Below are 23,378 nucleotides of genomic sequence, written 5' to 3' on the forward strand. Positions count from 1 at the left end.
CACGGATCGATTATTAGCCGGCGAGAAAGGGCCATCACCATTTTTAAAGTAATTGTGACCTAGTTTTAAAATGTCTTAATGACGCAGAAATTATTGGCTTTCCCGAATCTGCCAAAAATTTTAGAAGTCCAATATCACGTTCCTTGATAAATTCTGCTAATACTGAGATTAATTCTTTTTATTGAAAATCCGTCTCCTCATCTTTCAACAAATGTTTTCCTTTCAGCTATCTTTCTCCTCTTTAAAAAGATCTACTCATTTTTTCTTAGTTTTGAGATTACCATCATCATCATAATGGTCTGCTTTTCCATCTCAAATGTGTTATCTTCCTTGCTTCTTCATTCTTCTCTAGACACATGCAAAATTATTAGGGGGGACTGCATAAAATTTGGTGAATTACTCTTTTCTGATTTTGCAAGAAAAGTTTTCATGCACTTGCTGACTTTTTCAGATTCTTCCACCCCTATTTTCCGTTTTTTATGACTTTCAGCTCGAGTTTCTTTCTTTTTCATCGCTGGAGAAAAATCTTGTTACTGAGGTATGTTTTGGCGGCAATAAGTAACAAATTCTTTCATGCTGAAATGTACTTGAAGGCAATTAAACATTGTCATTCCAAAATCGGATTAATGTGTTATATGTACGTATTAAAGATGCTAGCAGCAAAGTTTTAAATAAAATTTATAGCAGGCCGACGCGCCATTTCATAGACATGATATGCGGAAGGTCTTTCGCTCTTTACGTCATATTTCATAGCTGCCTCACATAATTTAAAAATAAAGAAACAAATATAAGAATGGCTAAAAATTTTGGATTAATGATTGGTTGTTTGTCCACACCATTTTAAATCATAACATTGATTTTTATTGCTTATAATTTTCATGATTAACCCTTTTATTTTTAATGAAAATTATTTCCCGATTTTTTGCTCTCATAAGCGTTAATGCAAAGGGTCAATCGCCTAAAATACTCTTGACCTTTTCTTGCTGGCTAATAGTGATTTCAATGAATGAAAATAACTAATTTGATCTTTCATTTTTATTTACATCTAGTCTAGCACCGCTGGTTTTTTACTCCTTTCTTCTATCGACGCTACAAATAAAAGAAGTTGGGAATTTAGTTTTATTATGAATACTTTTTCAATCATTATTTTATCACGAGATATATATCTTGGCTTTCTATCTAAACTGTATTTATTAACATATATGATACAACTTTCAGGTGCTTAGTTTCCAATTTCCAGGTTTACTTTTCTCATACATGAAAAATCGATTCTTTATCGAGACACTTTTGTGATACTTTATATGCTATGATACTCTTATTGAAATATTTGCAAATTGATGCAATATCTAATTATGCTGTTGTTGAATGCTTTTGCTTTCAAAAGAACCGAAAAACAAAATTATTTCTTTTCATAAATTTTCAAAAATTATAAATCTTAACTCTTTGCTTTTCATACAAAAAAAATTATCTGATAATTTATTCTATTTAACACATAAAATAATAAATTAGGCTGGCTTTTGCCTTTAGAATCATCAGTTATCTTTCACTTCGTTAAAATAATTTTCACTTTTAAAAATCTTGGGAAGAAATTGAAAAATAAGCACATTATGAAATGATACATTGAAACATACAGTGGCTTGGCTTCAACAATTGAGAATGCACCTAACTTTTACTTGATAAATACAACCTTCATTATAAATAACATATTACCAAGAAATGTAAACATTTTTAATTTTTAAAGGGTTTAATTTAAGGAAAAAATAAAGAACAACCAACAAAAAACTTCTGAAATGAAAAGTTTTAAAAACATTTTTAATAAACGTATGCAAATTTTTACCTCTAAAAAACCGAAAATACACCAATGAAATTTTTGTGATATTTCACACACAAAAAAAGTGTTAATATTGAGATGCACATCCTTCGGCTTTTATAGTGTCTTCCAAACATCGTGGTACACCAATCCACCCAACTTTTTGGTGGTAGTATCTGTAGATATTTAACTACTTTCTTTTTGCAACATTTATTTTAAATTTTCTTTATGTCTCATGCTGTGCTTTTGGACAGCGGTTTCGATTGTTGCCTACAGATTTCCTATGACATTGATGTCGGAGGATTGTGGTGGTGTATGTAACTGCAGTTTACAATGTAAAAGAAATCGCATCTCTACTTTATGTATTGTTTGGGTCGTTATCGTGCTAGAATATGAAATTTCGATCTGAACTCAAATTTTCAGCTCTTTCTTTTAGATTGATGTGAAGTACATTCAAGTAGACCATATGGTCCATAATGTCATCTATAAAAATTAAAGCTCCTACCCCAGTTGAAGCTATACAACCCCAAATCATGATGGTGCCTCTACCATGTTTATTGTAGAATGTAATTTTTCTTAGACCCAAAGCTGTATTGGGCTTTCAACGTACGATACAGCAGCCGTCGCTACCGAAAAAGTTGAATTTACATTCTTAATTAAATATAACTTTCTTCCAAAGTTATTGGTCTCCAGTTGATGAGTTGATGAGCAAGCTCCAAATGCCTTTTCTGTTTTTATTAGCTGAAGAACGATTTCTTTCTAGCAAGTTGGTTTTTAAATTCTTCTTTTGTAATTACATGCCGCACAATTTAAGCTTTTATACTTCTGATTTGAGAAGTTTCCGCAGTAAGTTTGATTGCATTTACTTTAGCATCAATCTTGATTTATTTCAAAATTTTCCTTTTTGCGACATCATTTAGAATACCTTTCATCCATCTCCCATTTATATTTTCAATCAATCCATTACTTTTAAATTTTCCGATGATTTTCCGTAAACACGTATGGACTTTACGAACAATTTTAGCTATTTCACGATAAGATTTTCCATTTTTAAATCATTTTAATACGAATTTCCTTATATTAATACTGATTTCTCTTCGAGGAGCCATTTTCCATTTAAAAGTTTGGTTTTAAGCTCATCTAACAAACTTTAGTCCTCAAACCTTGATCGTTGAAAAGATTTAAGATAAGTTTACTCAACTGAAATTACGCAATTACTCAAATAGCAGCCTAGTAGAAAAATTTTATTGATATATAAACATATTTGTCATAAATGTATTCTAATTTTTTTTCACAGCAAAAGCTATGTAGTAAAATTTTTAAACTATGCAAATAATTATTTTTAATAAATCTTTCTGGTGTGTGTATGTATAAATGAAATGTTCATAGTTTAATTCCTCTGAAAAAAATTTGTTATAATTATATTTTTTTAGCATTATTCATCATATAAATTATTTGTGCAAAAGACGAAGTGTATTCTTAATTGTTTGAGCCTCTGTAAATTAACTTAAAAATTAAACTCACATAAATTAATAACTTGAAGCAAAACTGTAAAATTTAATTTATGCATAATTAATTAATTTGTCTGAAAACATTAGTTTGCAAATATAATTGTCTATTTCACATTTATATTGTGAATTATTAGGAATCATGTTTTAACTTTACAGGCCATTTTGGACAGTTTCTGCATTTTTGGAATAGCAATAAAATTTATTTCAGCATTCTTTTCTTTTAGACTTACAAAATTGGAATGGTTTTTTGATATGCAATAGTCCTTCCTGAAAATTTTATCCTTGATTACTTTAATATTCCTCAATTTTATCTGTAAAAATTTATTTTCTTAAAACGTTTTGATATAAATTTATGTATTTCTTCATATTAAATCTGTTCTGATATTTTATTATTCTCTTATTTTGAAGGGAAATCTGGACCAGACGAAAGTGTAGAAGAGTTATCTAAAGAACACAGCATCTTGTTAGAAAAGTACAATAATTCTATGTTTGATTCACGGTGCTTTGTATTCAAAACTGATAGTATTTCTCCCTCTGATATCAGTGACTCTAAGTTTTCATTAGATGATAAAACTATTTCACCAGACTGCACACATTCTCCAGTGATAGATAACTTGAAAAATGATGTTTTTAAAGATAATGTGGAACCTGTGCCAAAGAGTCATATGTCAAATGATGATGATGATATTAACATATTTAACAATTACTATTCTAGCTCGCCAAAATCCGACACACCAGAAAGTAGTTTGAGAGACTTAGATGAATTAGGATTTTCGCCTGATTTCAATTCATTGCCAAGTTTCCACAGTACAAACTTAAATGATGTTAGTCATTCTATTGATACTACTGAATCAAATAACTTGAGTAGCAGTGGTAGCCCTTCCAGTCCAGTAATTGCCGGTGATTCACCTGCTTCCAAAAAGTTTATGATACCGTCGTCAAATTCTCGAAGTACCCATTGTATTATTTATTCTGACACCAATAACTGTGATCAATTGGAACATGATGTGAGAGAGTTACTAAATTCAATCTTTTGGATTCTTGAATCAAAACGCTTGGATCGATCTTTTGAAAAGCAAGATAAAATACCTCTTTTGACTGCTCCTTTTGAAAAAAAGAATTTTGTTGGAATCGACACAGACACAAAGTAAGATATGTCATATCTGTCTTAATTATGTTAATGCAATATAATAATTATATGATTTAAGAATTTAAACATGCTATAACTATACTAAATAATTATTTGCATTCTACAAGAAAATTAAATTTCTTTTATTTTTAAAGAGAAAACTATTTTCTGGTTTTCAACGAATATTAGAAATAATTACAAGTCTTGGAATAATCAAAGCATTATTTAAAAATACCATTTTATTTTAAATGTAGTAAATTGAGTTTGTTTTAAATACAAAATGCAGCAGATTATCTTTGCACTGACATCAGTTTTACAATCTTCTGCCAGAGCTGTAGAAGCCAGTTTTATTTTATTCCAAAATTTTTTTACATATTCTGTTGTGAACTTAAGTACTTGTTTCTCAAACAGGGACAATTTAATATTAGCTATGACATCAAATTTTTGTGATCCAATCCTGTTGCATCTTTTTAATTTATATCTTCTGGTTTCTCTCAATATCATAGAGTCCAATCTTTTTAGGCTCAAGAGAGCTTGGAATTTTAATGCCCAAATAAAGTAATTATGTACATTTAACTGCGGGACATTTATATTGTTCATACTAAAATTTTCGTACTAGGAGTTTATTTTGATGTGTACGATTCTTCAGTTCAAAATTTTTATTGTTAATTTTCAATAAATTCTTATTCACGATTCTTGAAGACAACACATTTACTACACAAAATTGTAAAAATATATATAAGAAAAGGTCACATAGCATTTATGAGTTACACTATCACACAAAGTAACATGATTGAGGATTCCTTGGAAGATTTGTGCTGGAATTAATGAAGTGAAAATTGGAATCATATAAATATTCATCCTCCAAAGAAATTAGTGTTCATCTGCCCCGTTTTTCAAGGGATACATTATTCAAGCTTTCTAATAATAAATGCGTGAAATAGCAAAAAATCCACATAAATGTACAAAAATTAAGAGAATAATGAAATTTTCGTGTAATTTTTATTCGCTTTTGTAAGAAAATCTGTAGTTAACCATTATGTTTGAAATTCTGATTTAATATATATTACCTACCTAAAAAATTTTCACAAAAAAAAGGCATAAATTTATATGCCTTGGTTTATTGAGTTGTTACTAGAGTATCTGAATCTAAAATTAGAGTTTCATTTATAAATAATTTACACTTTAATTCTGATACCAAATTTATAATCTGAATGATGTCATGACATGGTTCAGAATATCCAATAATTCAGTTTCACATGCTGAGAGAATTACATTTCCTTGAAATTAATGAGTTCCTTAATAAAATTAACCAAAAATTGATTTACTGTTTTCTATATTTCCCCTATTAGCATTCAGAAAATCAAATTTGTCTTAAAAACAATTTTTTACCTTTTATTTCAAAAAATATTTTAACTAAATTTTGTCTTTTGTCTGATTTCTGATTAAATTGTGACAGATATGATACTGTAATTGATTTAGCAATTCAGTTTCTGTTAGCTAGTTCATGATGTATGGCAATGTCAATTGTTTAATTTGTAAGAGGGAAACTCCTATTTAGTTAACTATTTAATCAGTAATGATTCAGTACATTCAAATCCTGACAAACTAATAACATTTTCCTTTTTATAATTTCACTACCAAAAAACTAACCAGTTTTTTCTCATGCACTTCAAATACACTTTTGATGTTTGTTACAATTTTGTGATGCATTTCAAAGGAATTTAAAAAAAATTACTTAATATCTGTGTATATGCATATTGTAAGATTATTTTTGCTATGAGTATTAACTAACACACAACTGTCAGTTACTAATTGGATTATTCCTAATATTTCTAATTCACTTTTTACTAACATAAACCAGTTTCTGTCTAAAGAGACAAGCCATAAATACTTTTTTTCAATTAATTTCTCATAACTAGATGGTAGTAACATATAAACAGCTTCTTCTAAATAACTATATAAATGTCCTGTGTTATGTCAAAGAACTTAACACATTAGTATAGATACAAGTGTAATCAATAGACGAAAAAATTCGACTGAGGTATACAATTCTGAATAATCTTTATTTTTCATTGGATTAAAACTTGCTATCTATAATACCTATTTGCCTTTTATTAATTTTGTTTCTGCTGATTCTTTACTATTTTCTTTGTGCTTATGCACAAATTCATTTCTACTTCCCAATTCTGTCACAATGAGCATTATTTCTTGTTTCTAAATAAAAGTTCTTGATACTATCGATTACAGTAGTTGACATTTGCATAGATTTGGACATTACTGATATTATGCATCATTATTATTCAATTGAACATCTTGTATTTGGTTTTCATACCTTTTTCCATAGCATTGTCTTACTGATATCGTGTGATAGTGTGAAATGGGATTATTATCCTTGCTTCCTGCTATATTGTCAGGAATTTTGAGATACTTTTTCTATTTTTTTAATTAATTATTTATTTCTGAAAAAGTTCCAAACAGGGAATCAATATTTCATATTTCTGCTTTCACTTTAATCAAACTACTACTATCCTTCAAATGTCCATTGAATTTTACTAATCTTTCCTTAATTACTTTTCATTTAATCAATAATAATTACTTAATTTTTCAATATAAATTTGATATTCCTTCTTTTTTCGTAGCATATCCTATCTGTATCTGGAGTTTAAATTTTATTTCTCATTATTTTATAAACTTGAAAGTAAGTTATATGTCCAAATTTTAAAGATAATTTTGGATTTTTGTACCTTTTAAGTCTCAGTGAGAATTTTTGAAAAAACAATCCTTGGCAAAGTGACGGTGTTTGATGCAGATATAATAAAGTCTTATGTTTGAATGTTTGTCTTTTCTTGAATAAAACATTTCTTCGCTCATCCTTCATTAGTATTTATCTACAAATTATAAGCATTTTCTTTTTTATATATAGAATTTCTAATATTTCATCCATTGATTTTTCATGAACAGCTTTTAGAATTTTTTGCACTTGGGAAAGTTTTTATTTGAATTCACAAAAAGTGAAATAGATGAACTCTTTAACTTAAACATCTAATCCTATAGAGTGTATTTGGTTGTATTCTTCTGGTTTCTTTCAATACACTCATTCACTGATTTAATTTTTATTTTTAAGCTTTTTTTTTTTTTGGTTTATTACTGGCATTAATTTTGCAGTCTTCTCTTTGACTTGTAAAAGTCGATTTCATTTTATCCCAAAGGATTTTCACAATTTCCTCTGCTGTGAATTAACCATGCCTGTTTGTCAGATAGTGACACCTTAATATAAGCTATGATGTCAGAAATTTTCTGGTCCCATTCTGATGCATCTTTTTTTATTATTATTTATTTCCTTTGGTTTAACTTTTAATATTGTAGCGTCCATCTCTTTGGGTTTAAGAGAGTTCGGAGTTCTAATATGCAAATAAAGTAACTACTTCCGTTTATCTCTGGGCCATTTATGTTGCCTATGTTGAGAGGTTTGTTCTTAAAATTTATTTTCACAATTCTTTCACTTAACATTTTAATGAACTAGAACCATGATATACTTCCATTCATTATTAATTTTCTATAAATCCTTGGGCATGGTTCTTGAAAAGGAGCACATTTATTACATAGAAATTCAGAAAAAATAAGAAGAAATAACGCAGCATTTTAAAGTTGCATAATCACATGTAACAACATAATAAGAACTCATAGAAGCAATGTATTGAAATGAAGTGGGAAGCATAATCACACTAATATTTATCCACCATATAAGATTATTTACTTCTTTCATCCCAACTAAAATTGTATGTCAATTGTTTAATTTTAAAAAATGCATGGTAATTTGGTGATTTTTAAAATTGATTGCTGAATTTGAATTTATAGGACTTCTGCAATGCTTGTTTGTACTAAATGTTTTACAATTTTATCTCAAATGTTTTAATGGGTACATCATGTAGGGTATACAAGAAACGATGTCTAGGAAGAATGAAAAAACACATTGGGGACTTGGCATTGCAAGCAGGACTACCTTTAGAAGCTTTACCCTTGTATTTATCCTCCACTGAGTATTTGAAATCGGGACAAGATTGGCTGTGGCTTGCAGCTGCGTATGAAGGACAATGTGCTGCATCCACAATATTGCAATCAGAAGCTAAAGGCAAACCACTGAAGGAACATTCTCCTGAGCGATTTAAAATTCCTGTTCCAAAAATTATAAAATCACGTATGTAACATATCATTCTATTCTATATTTAATGAATTTAAAATTTCTAGTCCATAATTTTAGTAAATATAACAATTTACTTAGTTTTTTAAAAATAAGTTTAGAATCATTGAGAAATTTTTTCTGGCGTATTTTGCATATCTAAATGCCCTTTCGTCCAATTTTGTGTTAAGTATTTTAGTAATTATTTTTTCATTTAGCAGCTACACAAAGTAAAAGCCTTCCTCCATACCTTGATCCTGTGGAGTACAAGAACTTAGGGAAAAGCATTCTTAGTTTTGAAGAAATTGTTGAAAAATATGAAGAAGCTATTATGCATTACGAAAAAGTATGTTTATTTGTGCAAACAGAATTTATTTAATAGCAAAAAAGTGTAGATATGGAAATTTAATTGTTTCTTTTCAATGCTGATTTCAAATGTCTTATTTATTAAATTCAGGTTTAAATTATTTATAGTATATCTTTTGAATTTGATTCCACTTTGTAGGAATTGAACTTAAACAAAATCTGCTCTCTCTCATCTCCAAATTAAAATCATATTGGTAAATGTGGAAGCTAGTATTTTACAGTGTAACTTTTTAAGCTCAAAAGATATTCCACATAAATTGTCTACATTTGCTTTACAACCTTCTTTCTCTCTGATAAGCAATGTTTCTCTGAAAATAATAAATTCTTTCATCGAAGGTAGCTATGCAGATAGCCAGAAAGTAAAGTACTTTTAAGTAAAAAGATAAATGCAACCATTTAATATCAATGCGATTATCCAAAATAATTATTAAGCTTCATTATTTTTACTCAATGTTTTCTCATTATTCTGAATGATTTCAGTGCCCTATGATTCATATGATTGTTAATATTGTCCTCAAACCCCATTTAAAACTTTCCTGTACCTAAAAATGCTAATTCTGCTTCTTTTTTATTGTAATCTATTTAGTGATATGATGCAATTTCTTTTCATTCATGTTTGGAAGATTTCTGGTCATAGAATAACATTTTTGTTTAGATTTATGTGTGAAATTGTGCAACTAATAAATCCTGGATAAATCTTTTGACCATTAATGACAGTTTAATTATCTTATAGAAAAGTATAATACAATAAAATAATGATAAAAAAAACAACATGATGGAAGTCCTGACAAATTTCTTTGAGTTTTCTCATACATAGCTTAATATTCATCAGTAAAGTAAAAGTTGTTGAATATAAAGATAATTCTTTGCTGCGACCATAGTTGATTATTTTTTTTATTCGAATGTGTTTTCTGATGGTTATAGCAGGAGTGGATGAGATGGGGGGAACTGTACCATCAAAATACTCCTACCAAAAGGAGAAAGTCTAGTTATCTGTTTCTCAATGACATAGGGAGAAGTAACAAGGAATATATAGACGTCCCAGGTACCAGTTTTCGTGATGGCTGCAGAAAATTTTTTTTTTCATGAACTTCAGATTTTTGAAGCTAGAAATCTAAAATGACAGTAAGGATGAATAGATGTTAAAAGATTCCGTTCTCTCAGTGCTATTTACTTTTTATATTACTGCTCCTTTATGTTACATTCTGTGATTTAGCAATTTTGGATATTGAAAATAACCATTCTATTCTTTGCTTTAATTTGTACAAGGTGTCTTTTCTTATTACGTCTATGGTCTACAGTTTTTTTTAAATATGAACTCTTAACTACAAAAACCACACCTGCTTACATTGCTTTGCAAAAGGAATTATTTCTAAATTTTTTTTTTTTACAGGGAAATATTATTTTAACTAAGCAAGAGTTTGCTGTAATTTTTAATTATGTGTGATTATCAGTTTATTCATGCCTGCTTTCAGTATTTTCTGTCTAGAATTTGTATTGAATTTCAGTTCAGAGATTACAATTTCTAGAGCTTTGTCATTGATTAAAAGGAAAGATAGAACAAATAAAGAATTTTTTCTGTAACTTTCAGTTTATGGCAGTGAGACTTAATTCAAAATAACTACATTCTACAATCTTGCAGTCCATGATGTGAGTGGAGGCATATGAAGAGTGGCATTCTCTACCATTTTTAATTTAAGAGTTCATAATTCATTATAATCTAAGTCAATACATAAATTAAGCTAATAATGATTTCACACAAGTGGCACCATGATGTTTGTAACTGTGAATTATGGAATAGACTAAAAAGTGGAAAGTAATACAAAAAAAGGGGGGGAGGGGTTTAAATACCCATTAGTATAGTAGGAAGTAGGAATAATATTTCGTTATCAAAAAACAACAACAAATGAAGCAATATTATAAAGAAATTGAAACATTCTGTAATCGTAAGTAATTCTTGAATATTCAGATTCCGTATTGGTTAAAATAAAGGTTTGAAAACTATTCATTATACATATAATACTTAACTTGTTAAATTAATTTGTTCTGGTTGATAGAAGATTTGGAATTTTTTATTTTCTTCTTTTGCATCATATTTACTATGAGAAATAAATGTTCATGCTGTTAAAAATTTACTTAAAAGGAAGTTAAAGCATTTGAATGCCATATTATTTTACAAATGCTCCAAAGATTTGGGTTGAGCCATTTTGTGGAAAATTTCTTATCTTACTACTAACTTGATGTGACATCTATTAATTTTTAAAATTCAGTTTCATGAAATATTAAATATTTTTTATAGTATCAAGGAGCAGCTATTGTAGAACTGGAGTGTAGTATGAAAGCTGCTCGTGTTTTCATAAGTTACAAGGCAAGTATTTTATTATGTATCTTCATTTATATTTTGTTGTGATATAAATTCTCTAACAGACATAAAAACTTTCAATTAAATTTCTTTCCTATGAAAAGCAATTATTAAATATAAACATTATTTGATATATCTCTGGTAAATTTAACTTAAATTAATGAGCACAAACTCACTATGGCTTTGAATGATAAGAATATTTTTTGTGAAGAATATAATTCTGTGTAGCTTTATGAAAATTTATAAAAAAAGGAAAAGTTTTATTTGCTATAAACTTTTCATGTTAAGAATAGTAATTTTCTCATGATTTATACTTTATTAAAATTTTCAAAAGATTATCAATTCTTAAAATATGGAATTAGTAAACTAATGTAATCAATTTAATTAAATGTGAAAATGGTTTTAAAATATATGTATGCAAAAATAATTCATAAAACTTTTATAAAAACTGTCAATAGTTTTATACATTTGTTGTTATAAATTAATTTTGCTTTTTATGTAGAAATATATAGAAGCATCGACAGTTTTGCAGAATGTAGTGTTTACTTCAGTCATTCAATCAGATGAGCAGAAAGTAAGATTATATTTTCTTTTTTATAAATCATTTAATTTTTATTTTATTAGTGATCCAAATGTTTATAATTCTTAACTGGATTTTATTCATTGGAGGAATTGTATCATTATGACAAAATCGTGAATAAGACCTATTTAAAATATTCTTTGTCATTTGAAAAAGCTGTTGTTTTAAATCATGTTAACTGCAGAATACAAATTTAGATTGTTGCTATTGCAGAATAAATTATTTTGCTATCTTTTTTTATACTTAGACTGATAACACTTTATGGTCAAAGATTGAACTATCAAATTAGTTACTGGTGATTATATTGCAATGTATTTTGGCCATGCTCTTTTTTCAATAAAATTTTAATTTGATTAATAACTGTAAACTTGCATAAAAGTTCAATTAAGGGAGATTATTTTATAAGCAAGGTGTTGGATGAATGACATTCGTAGGTTTCAAGAAATATTGTTTAAAAATTCTACTAACATCTTTTCTACTCATACTTTGCTATTAATTTTATTATTTCTGAACTTCACGAGAATTTTGTGATCGTATTTGAATAATTTTATTAACTTTCTAAAAGTAATCCAATCATGCCTAACTTAATTACTCTAAATAACTATGGGAATAAATTTAATCATTATTAATTCATATTATGCTTCAAACAAAGATTTACAAAAATATGAAGTCATTCTTTGAAGTTTAACAAAGTCATTTGTAAACTTTTAAATTGCACATTGTTTCATAATGGAAGTAAACGTTCTCTTTATACTGCTTACATTTGCCACAGACTACCATTTACCATATGATGTTCTTATTTCTTCAACCAACTCAGAGTTTGTCATTATTTATAATAACATCTAAAGTAACTGTAGTTCTGTATTGAAAGCTTTAATATAAAATGTTCTATATTAATAACTAGAAACATAATAAAAGTAACCATGTAATCAGAATATTTTAAATTGACTTATTTCTAAAATTTATTCCTTTTATCTGTAAGAGATATTGTAGCATTTGTAAAGCTAGATTTACTTGGAGCACTGCAAACACTTGTCTGTAATTTTTGTGTAAAAGTCATATGTGAGACTTTTTGTTGCAAACTAAAAATTAATGGTTTCTTGCAACTTTTGTTGATACAAAGTAATGAACACTTCATTCACTTTGAAGCAACAGTCTTCATAATTTTGTCGAAGCAGATACCTTGAAAAAATTGAGTGAAGTCTTGCTTAAAAGTGAGAGATCGATTCAGAGGAAGCAAGATGTTACTGACTTTGTTAGGGGATATAAGTTGAAATTAAAAAATTTTGATAATAGCCGAGATTTTGTATATTTGATTGGGATTATCAACATGGTAAATAATTTGAAAAAGAATTATCTATAGCAAACTCACTTTGTTTAAAAAAAATCTTCAAAACATTTGAAGGATTAATAACTTCTGCGCTTTTACTGAACAAAAATTTGTGAAATATTTATTATCTTTTGATTGAAAATCATTTACTTTTTCATTTTCCATATGAACCAGAACACAAGTACATTGATCAAAATGATTTGACACATTCAAAACTTTCTGGAAATCATTATCCTTTCGTTTAGATGAAATTAATCCAATTGAAAAGTTTCTTTTAATCCGTTCAGGACCATGACCACGTATACGCAATCAAGCCATTCTCTCTTCACGGCCTTCGGTATCGTATATGAGACGAACCTTTCCCACTCTAGGAGCCCACGATCACGTTTACGGGATTTCAGTTTAGAACATTTTATTTAAATTTTTAAATGGAACTAGATGGCGGTTGAAGTTCGTTATAATTTTGAAGTGTATCTCACAGTGTGGTGACCTTCAATATAAGCTTTCGGTTCTGAGCTTTTATTTTTATTTTTTACTTGATCTGAGGTATTTAAACATGTAAGCAATTGCACGTGTTAAGGTTACGAAAGGATTGGGAATTTAAAGGGCCATGATTTATTTTGCTCTGGGTTTTTGTTTATATTTTGACTGAGTGACGAAAGGATGGAATGTTTATTGATTTATGTAGCAGGAATAGAGTTATCATTTGCAGTTTCAGGATCGCTACATAGTATTTAGTATATTTTTGATCAGTTCTATTTTGCTTTCCCATTACGAAAAGAGTGAAACACTTAACAATCTGATTGTATGGCATTTGACCTTCATATGGGGGTAGGCACTGGTTTTTCTTCTGCGTTTCTAGATTTGATAGATTTTTTTGCATAAACAAATAATTTATTGGTATGACAAAAAAAAAAAAGTGCACGTGTGATTTAAAAGGACTTCTGCGTTCTTGTTGATTTTGGGGTTTTTTTCGTTAGGAGAACATGAGAAAGTGCATTCAGATGACTATTGCTGGGGGTGAGAATGAAATATTACAGAATTTTTATATTTATAACTTTGTTTTCGTGGGTATAGTTAAAAGTTGAGTATTTAGCTTATTTCATTCATTTCTATTAATGTTATAGTCTTTATATTAATATATATTAAGTAGTAGTATATTATAAGTGTTACTTGTAAAATTTTAGTCATTACATTAAAATAATGATTTTATATGATTTTTGTAAAATTGGGCTTAATTGTGAAAACTGCGCGGGCCCGTGGTGACGCTTCACTTCGGAGCGTTCGGTCCTGTGAGAGCGCTTCGGTCACCACGGGCTAGTCCTGAAGGGGTTAAAGACATAAAAACAAATAAATGATTCTTACTACAAAACAGATTCATTTCAAAACTTATTTTAAATTAAATATTACAAAACTGCAGCTTCTAAGTATTTATTTTACTAAAGCTCCCAATTTATTTAAAGTTGAATATAAATTATGAAAAATATTAAAATGTATGATACAAAACAAAAAAATATAAATATACCGAATAATTTTTTAACATGTTCATTGCGGGGCTTTATAGGAGATTTCTATCGCTAGCTGTCACTGATCGCAATTCAGCCTGAACGATTAGTTTATATGTCTTGTTATACTGCAATACGAATGAAACGCATGCGTTCTGATGTTACTTCCATAAGCTCTTTCTACTTATATACACAGTATCAAAGTGCATGCACATAATTTATAACTGTGCATGGACAATTTCGTTCCCGCTTGAATAAGCTTTCTATTTGCAACTGTTGTAAGCATAATGATGAATCTCAAATGAAAAACAAACAAACAATATAGTATGTCAAATGATCAATTTAAGAAATAAAAGGTATCGCTTTAGTACTGCATTATTACAGAACATAAGGAGAATAGTGAATATTTTTGGATGGATAATATTTAGATTTTTGTTTTACAAAAATCTATTTTGATTTTTCCAATCCTCTTTTCCTCACCTCACACTATGTTTTAAAATGCGTAAAATAAAAGGGACACAAGCATACAAAAAATATTATTAAATTTAAATCTGTATAGAAAACATAATTTGCTGTCTTGTAAGAGACATGAAAGTTAAATAGATTCTTGAATAATTTCATGATACTTTTTTGTGTAAACAAATTCTTTGAAAGTACAACCATAAACCTATCTTTTTCATAGTATTGAATATGTTAATAATGAGTCACATCTTTGAATTGCTAAGTTGTTTGAATTGATCCAAAGTTATAAAAATGAACTCATTATAAAAAAATTATGAAAGATATTGTTTTACATAAAGATCAAATATGAACTGCTTCATTGCTACGGTTTTTAAATTTTCTTCAAAATTACCGTTTTTTCTCCTCTTTTCTTTTTCTACTTTTTTTTTTTTTTTTACTATTTATACCGTTTTTCAAATTATATTCCATATTTTCTTCCATCATTTTAATTTAAACAAATTATTTATTATCTCCTGTATTTCGTAGCAAGTGACCAAACTAGAAAAATTTTACATAATCTGAGAGAAAAAATTATTGCTTAAATTAATAGTAAGATTGCTCTTTTTATTATGAATGAATTAAATTATTGTAAGCTGTATATTGTATTAGGATATCAAAATTTTGTAAATCTTTTTAATCCAGATCTTAAAATTCTAGTTTTCTTTCACTAGTTTTAAGATTTGTTATAATGGTATATTCATGAAAGTTTCTTTTTTCTTTTTAAAAAAATACTTAATTATTTTTAAATTGCACAATTTTTTATCTTTTAGTATGGAGAAATGACTGTGTTGTTTTCCTTCAGTAAATTATTTATTTATTTTTATAATTCTTTGTACATTTGTTGTATTGCAGGTAATCCGTTTTAATGCATTATTTCAAGTATTTACAGATATGGGATTTCATAGAAAAGCTTCTTTTTTCAAAAGAATGGCAGCAAAAGCATGTGTTGCAAATCCTAATCCTAATTGGCTTAAGGTATAGATTTCGCAAATTTTCTATTTCTATAAATAAGTCAAGAGGAATTCTGTATTTTTTTCATTTTATCAATTTTTTTCAGTGTTATTATCTAATGTTGGAATCCTTACCTGGCTTTTCACTTCCACTTGATGTTGAAGAATATCCCTCAGGTATTACACTATTTGAATCTATTTTTCAAGAATTATTTACACTGTTAATGCAGTTATTCTTAATGGTAGTTATTGCCTTAATAACATGAAATTACTAATACTTTTGGGTGCATAATCATTGCTTTTCTTCAAAAGAATTTAGTTTAGAGATTTTGTATTGATTCTTATTAAACTTTTATTACATTAAATAGAACAGATAATTCCTAAAATTTAATATTAAAAGCCTTGCTTAATAGGCCCATAAGTATGGAATTAAATTTAGAAAGAATTAATGTTGAAAGTTTTATATCTTTAAACACTTCAATTAGGGGATCAGCATAGCTATCCCTCGCTGTAATGTGGTAAACTCTACTTGTTAGATGGAAAAAAGTGAACCAAATTGGATGTGTTTTCAGTTTTTCTCTTAATTTGATGCATTCAGTACTAAAATGCAGTCGTATATCGAGAGTAATTGGGATTTGAATATAATGTTTGTTGGTTTTTTTTATTTTACTCCTTTGTCATCAGAGGCTTAGTAGTTAGTGCCTGGAGCATGGCTTTATATTTTTACCCTTTAATCATATTCAGCTTTAAAAATGATATTAACACACTGTGTTTCCAAAATTTCCCTGAAAAGTGGTGCATCTACACCTTCATTTGTAATAGTAGTGATATTATTGCTGAAATGGTTAGCCTTAATAGTTGTAGAGCATAGAAGTCTGTTTAAAGGAATACGGGCGTGATATATTTTGGGTAATATTATAAGTACTACTCTTATCAAAGATATTGCTGTGTTTTTTCAGTTTTAAAAACAATGCATAATTCCTCAAAAGATGCTGATCACTGTAAAAAAAGTTGTATGTTAAACTGTTTAGTTTTACATGTATGCATATATATTGTCATATCAATACCAGTTTGCTTGTGTGCCGTGGAAGCTTGGAGAGGATTTGTAAGTTGTGGCATCTTCTCAATTCATCGGATTCAAAATATGCAGTTTGTTGGATATCAGTGCTCATTTTCTCCTTCTCAATCCCCTTTATCCTAAAGTAGAATCTGCCTCCAAAGCTGCTAGACGTTTACGTAACATTTATTCTATGACTGAAGATCTTTCCGATGCTGTTCCGAACCTTCTTAGTTAATCATTTACTGTAATGCTTTCGCGTGTGCATTGCTGTATAAATAAATGCTTTTGATATTTTGCAATATTCGCTGCTTAAATCTCCAACTATGGTTACGGGCCCAGAAGTAACTCAAATTGCAAAACGAAAGCAGTGATCGTAAACGCAGCACACATAGTAAAAATGAAATTGTGAAACACGCGTTTTCGATTCCTGAACTGTCAGTACCAACAAAATGGTCCAGCTAATTGCCATTGAAAAACTGACTAAGAACAATTTCGATACCTGGAGGCTTCAAATTCAAGCAGTTCTAATTTCTGCTGGACCACTGGGATTACGTTATCGGTAAACAAATTAAACCTTATTAACAAATCAAACCGTAAATACTATGCTAACGGCTTAACCACTATACTACTCGCGACTCAGCAACGGTGACACATTATTAATATATAAGCTATACAGAAAGTTTGCGGGCCATTTTCTTGAAACTCACTACTGGCTATTGTGATTTAATATTTTCGTCTGTGAACATTCTAAATGCATACTACCATTATACTAAATCTCATCCCGAACTGAATTTTCACTTGAATGTAACCCGATTTTAGGTGCAGATATCTTAAATTTTCGCTTTGTAATAGATATGAAAAATTGTAAATTAATTGATCTTGCCGGTAGAAAGAGTATAAGAGGATCAAGGAAGAATGGTGAATTGTTTTAAAAGCTAGAAATCATTCAATATTTTGATAAAAGCTAATATTTAAACTTTTACAGCTAAATACATGTTATATGCATTCATATTGTATAAAATTTTAACGACTCTACTTACAACCAAAATTTTCTGGCATTGAATGCACTTTTTCGAATTATCTAGAAAAGACTGGGGGGGAAAAAACACCCTCTCATTCGTGTCTTTTTTACTGTTTCACCAACTTATTTCCATTATGTATGAAAAGTCATTAGATGCTTTCCTACATCAACTCTAGAATTTTAATGTTGAAAAATGCACATTGTTATTTTAATAGAAGGGGTGGGGGAAATCGATTATAAACTCTTTGAAACAGTAGTTTTGATTTTTGAAAATTTTGACTTTAAATTTTTAATATTGAATACTGTGTAAATTCTAAAGGAAATTTTTCTTTTATGTAGGATACATATATCCATTTTATTTTATATCTGCTATTTTCATATAAATTGCTCAATAGCACTCATATATACTGTTTACCACTTGCGTTTTAGTATTCTTATTTAGTTCATTTTTATAGATAATTCCTTGGGATGGCCAGGCATTCAGTACCAACTGTTAAATGATATTAGCAGAGTTTCATTAATGTTGAATTATCAAGCAATAACCGTGAGGTAAGCATCATAATTAGATAATATTTTACTAATCATGGACATTTTTTAGCTTTTAATTCAACAAGCAAATTACTTTGTTTTTGCTTATTGAATTTGCTTTCTTTTCTCGCCAGTTCTTAATTAAATGCTTAAAATTGTTATTTTAATTTTAAAGTTTTTACAAATGAAAAAATAGAATATTGAGATTTTTCTTAGGTATTTTTAATTCTAAAATTTTTATAAGCTGCATTTTATTACTGTGCCTTCTTTATATCATTTTAAGATGTATTATCTAAATTAAATTTATTGTTATGATGTGCCCTGACATATTTCATATTTAAGATGAAACATATTGATGTATTGGCTATTTATTCTATGTATTTCTTGTGCAATTCTTTTTGTATTTTCTGGGAAGCGTTGAAGTTACTTACAAATTCAAGACAGTAATGTTTTTTTGATGAAGCTGTCATCACTTATTTAACTGCAAATACTGTATTTATTTAATGTTAATTTAAAAATTATAATTAAAAATTAAAAATCTTAATTATATAGTTCAAGTAATTCAAAATTATAATAAATACATTATCATTTTTAACTCATTAAACTTTGATCTGATTATTGGTAAAAAATTTCAATTCCTCTTTTTTAAGTTTTTCAATGAGATTGGAGTAATGCGGTGTTGTCAGTTGTGAATATGATAAAATTTATATAAATTCAGTCTTGTTCATAATTCATTGTTTGGATAGATAATTCATTGACTGCATAAGATAATTTTTTCAGTCTGTTTGAAGTGTCAGTGTGGGGCTAATCAAATTTCCCAACATACTTAGGATTAATTTGATTGTGTTGAGATATTTTTATGCATTTTTAATTTCTTCTACTGTGTTGACTAATGTGCTTTATTATGAAACAGGTTAATCTTAATTATTCATTTAAAAATGTTGCTTTTTAGACATCTTACATACACACTTCATACTCAGCTTAATCGCCTGACTTCTTCTCAGTTACGAATAATTTGTCGACAACTTGAAGAATTGACTGCCAAATGTGAAGGAGCTCCAGTACCATTAATTTTAGAAAATGGTATTACAATACCTCCAGTGAATCTTTTGAATTTACCGCGGGTGAAGTTAGTATTTATTTATTAACATTTTGAAGAAAATTTCATCAAAATATTTCATTCATTAACTTAAATTTTTCTCATTTTTATGATATTTGCTCTTTTGTTAGATGTTTTTCTATATTAATATTTAGATTTTGTTAACCTTAAGATTTGATGATCGATTTGTGGAATAACTGAATGATTAGTATTTCATTTTATATTTTGTCTTTATATTTTAATCAAAATATTAGTTCTTGAACACTTGTTTTTTTAAGATAGTGCCTTTGTACTCGGCATTATTTTTTCCTCAAATGCATACTTATCTGCCAGTATTCTTTTAAATTTTCCTTCTTTTTCGATTACTTTTAAATTTTTATAATTCACTTTTTAATATTTAAAAAGTGAACTACATATTAGTTACTACCTTAATTAAAATTGATTATGTAATTTAATTTTGTTACACAATTGTACAATGTTTTCCTAATGTTTTCTCTAAATTTTTTAAAACATGGTTTTTACATCGTAATTTTCTTAAATTGTCATTATAATTTAATACATATTATATGTTAATTTTTTAAACGGTCTTTATTTTGACATTCAGTTCATATATATGTTAAAAATATGCCAATAGATGCTGAATAATGATTTTATAAATTTGTTTGAATGCAGGTCTTTTAAGTTGCAAAGTCTTCGCCCTCATCTAAGACCGGTGAAAATAACCATGAATGATTCAAAAGCAGATTCTGAGCAAGATTCGATTTTTATATTTTCAGCTATTTCAAGAGACAGATCTACAAAAGGTAGTTGCAAGATAGGTAATGCATGTGAAATATAAGCTTTAAAATCATATATAGCAGAGTGTTGAATATATATGTATATATATATTCGAAAAGGACGGGGTGGAGAGATTTTCCAAAGTTCTGCATTGCTGCCTCATCGCGGTGGGGGAGTGTTTCTGGGCGGAATGGGCGAAGTACGTCGGGAGAGTATTCTGGTAGGGTCACCGAAGGCGTGAACGCCATTCCATTATGTTCAGCTAAATGCAGTGCAGGCATGAAACAAAGCCAGACTTCAGCCTTTGGTGCCTCTAAGTCCTTGACCTCTTGAAGCTGCATTTTAAGCCCTTTTATCATGACTCGTCGATTAGGTACACTGTGCAGCACACTGTGAGGCTGTGCTACATTGTTTGAAGACGTTCGGGCTCATGGACCTGGTTTGATGTTACTGTCGACCAGGTGGGATAAGCCACAACAACAAGTAAACATAGAAATGTACAAAATTTATTCAAACATTTTTCCTGAAATATCGCATTAAAATAGTTAATGTATCTTAGAAATAAATTTCCTACTTAATATTGACTCATATCATGAATTATTATTGTACTATATTGAATGTACATCTAAATACTGTGTAGAAAAATTAAAATTAAAAAATCCTTTGTTTTATTAAAGGTTAAAGTATTCCATTTAAAGTATTGCACTATACGTTTGAATTTTTAGATTTCGTCAACATACTTCTCAATTGATTTTTCCTTAACAATTACTAACTCTTTCAGTCTGGATGTGTATGCCTTGTGCCACAGTTTTGTTAACACATTTTCCTGAGGGGGTATATTTTTTTGTATCACTTTTACATTCAGAATTCTCTATATTGAGCTTTTATTGTACATTTAGGATTAAATATATTGTACTCGAAAGAAAAATATGGGAAACGAAGATATTAAAGTAACTTTCAGATTTCATAATTGAGCTGACAGTTGAAGATGGAAATGTATGTTGGAGGAGAGACTCCGATACTTTTGGCTATTGAATTATGAATTCACCATTCTCAATACGTTTTGATGACAAAACCACAAGAAATTCATTCATATACTGGTTATAGTGAAACAAACTTCCTATGTGGATTTGAAATGAAAATTTTTTTTTTGGCTATGTTTGTCTGAAGTATCTTGTCTTAAAATTATTGCAATCTTTTGAAAAAATTCTCTGCGGCACTGCTAATTTCTAATCTGACAAACCTCCACCGAAGATTTGTAAATAGTCAAATATGATTTGGTAGTTCGTTGGGTAACTTCAGTAGAAATCGAGAATGCCTTTGAGTAATGGAACTTCCATTTTAACTCTTGCCACTATGTTTAAACGATAACATATTTCTTTTAAAAAAAAGCTTTAATTTTGATGATAATTTTTGTGTTATTTTTAGTGTTGATTCTAAAAATGAAATCCATTTATTTCTGTCACGTAAAGGTTTTTTTACAAAGTGTTGCATATTTGGAAGGAAACAGTTAAAATCGCGAAATTTCGGCATTTCATTTAAATTTCATATAAATATATGAAATTTAAATGAAATTTTAATTCAAGTAATTGTTTAGAGTATGTAGAAAGTCCGTACATTAACTTTTTTAAACTTCGAAAGTCCTTTTTCCACTTTTGAACTTTACAGTGCTTGTTCTCTATGTAGCAGCCAGCAGAGTCGACTACCACGGATTATTTTTTATTTAAAATTTAATACCACCTATCCATTTCCTTTATATCTCGGGGAAATCTTTCACCTTGTTCCTTACTAATTGTTTCTAAATTTTAGGAAAAACAGCTTAGACGTTAATTGAGAAAATAAACTTTTAAGCTCATACTACATTATAAAATCTTGAAATTTTTTTTGTCATCTCCTTTACAACAGATTTGTAACTTGGATCTTTTGTTTGTTTCCAAGAAAACTATTGATAACTAGTTTTAGAGATTTCCAGGCTTTTCTTTCGTTTATTTCCATTTTAGTCTCAAAACTTTCATTCCTCATTTTTTTATATCTGGTCCTAACCCGAAACTGATCACAATGGTATTTAAATCATTCACTTTTTTTTGGTAGATCTTTGGCAAATTCTTTCATAAGACCTAATTTTATATAAAGCAGTGGAAGTAACTGCCTCCCCCCCTTTTTTTTTTGATTAACCGCATTTTCTTTTTCAATATTTTTGACTCCAGGATCTAATGTCTTCCTCATTGGCCATTTTTTCCCCTTGAAGTAATGCTGTTTCTATCTAGGCTAACCTATTAATAAAAAATAAAAAAAACTCGTGTACCCGTTTTGTTGACCAATTAGCGTAGAAATGGTTTTCAGATCGCTGCAAACTGCCCATTTATGATCTGAATACTATAATTCTTTCAGCATTAAATCAAAATTTTCAGATAAATATTCTAAATTGAAATAATTTCTTCCCCCTTGTTTAATAGCTTAATTCGCCACATTACTATTATTAGCCCATAATTTTTTTTCGAACTTATATAAATAATTCTCTTTTTGGTCCAAAATGAACTAAATTAGTAAAATAATGGATTGCGATTTGGAATGAAAGTGTACGTGATTAAAAAAAAAATCATTATTTATCCAGTAATCACCATTAAAAATAAACATTTGCTTTATCGACAATTTTTTCATCGCAG

General features: G+C 28.5%; 1 protein-coding gene across 1 annotated transcript in view; it reads left to right on the forward strand.

Annotated features, from left to right (window-relative positions):
- The window catches only part of LOC129960367 (trafficking protein particle complex subunit 9-like), a 63,847-nt gene that overhangs the window by 13,408 nt on the left and 27,061 nt on the right, over nt 1–23,378 (forward strand). Inside the window, exons 4-13 of the mRNA XM_056073774.1 lie at nt 3,730–4,468; nt 8,386–8,651; nt 8,852–8,979; nt 11,299–11,367; nt 11,864–11,935; nt 16,130–16,252; nt 16,335–16,404; nt 18,764–18,857; nt 19,789–19,965; nt 20,608–20,753. Of these exons, the coding sequence (XP_055929749.1) occupies nt 3,730–4,468; nt 8,386–8,651; nt 8,852–8,979; nt 11,299–11,367; nt 11,864–11,935; nt 16,130–16,252; nt 16,335–16,404; nt 18,764–18,857; nt 19,789–19,965; nt 20,608–20,753 (1,884 nt within the window). The remainder of the gene's footprint in view (nt 1–3,729; nt 4,469–8,385; nt 8,652–8,851; nt 8,980–11,298; nt 11,368–11,863; nt 11,936–16,129; nt 16,253–16,334; nt 16,405–18,763; nt 18,858–19,788; nt 19,966–20,607; nt 20,754–23,378) is intronic.

The sequence above is a fragment of the Argiope bruennichi genome, chromosome X2, assembly GCF_947563725.1.
Source record: "Argiope bruennichi chromosome X2, qqArgBrue1.1, whole genome shotgun sequence".
NCBI classification, from domain to species: Eukaryota; Metazoa; Arthropoda; class Arachnida; order Araneae; family Araneidae; genus Argiope; species Argiope bruennichi.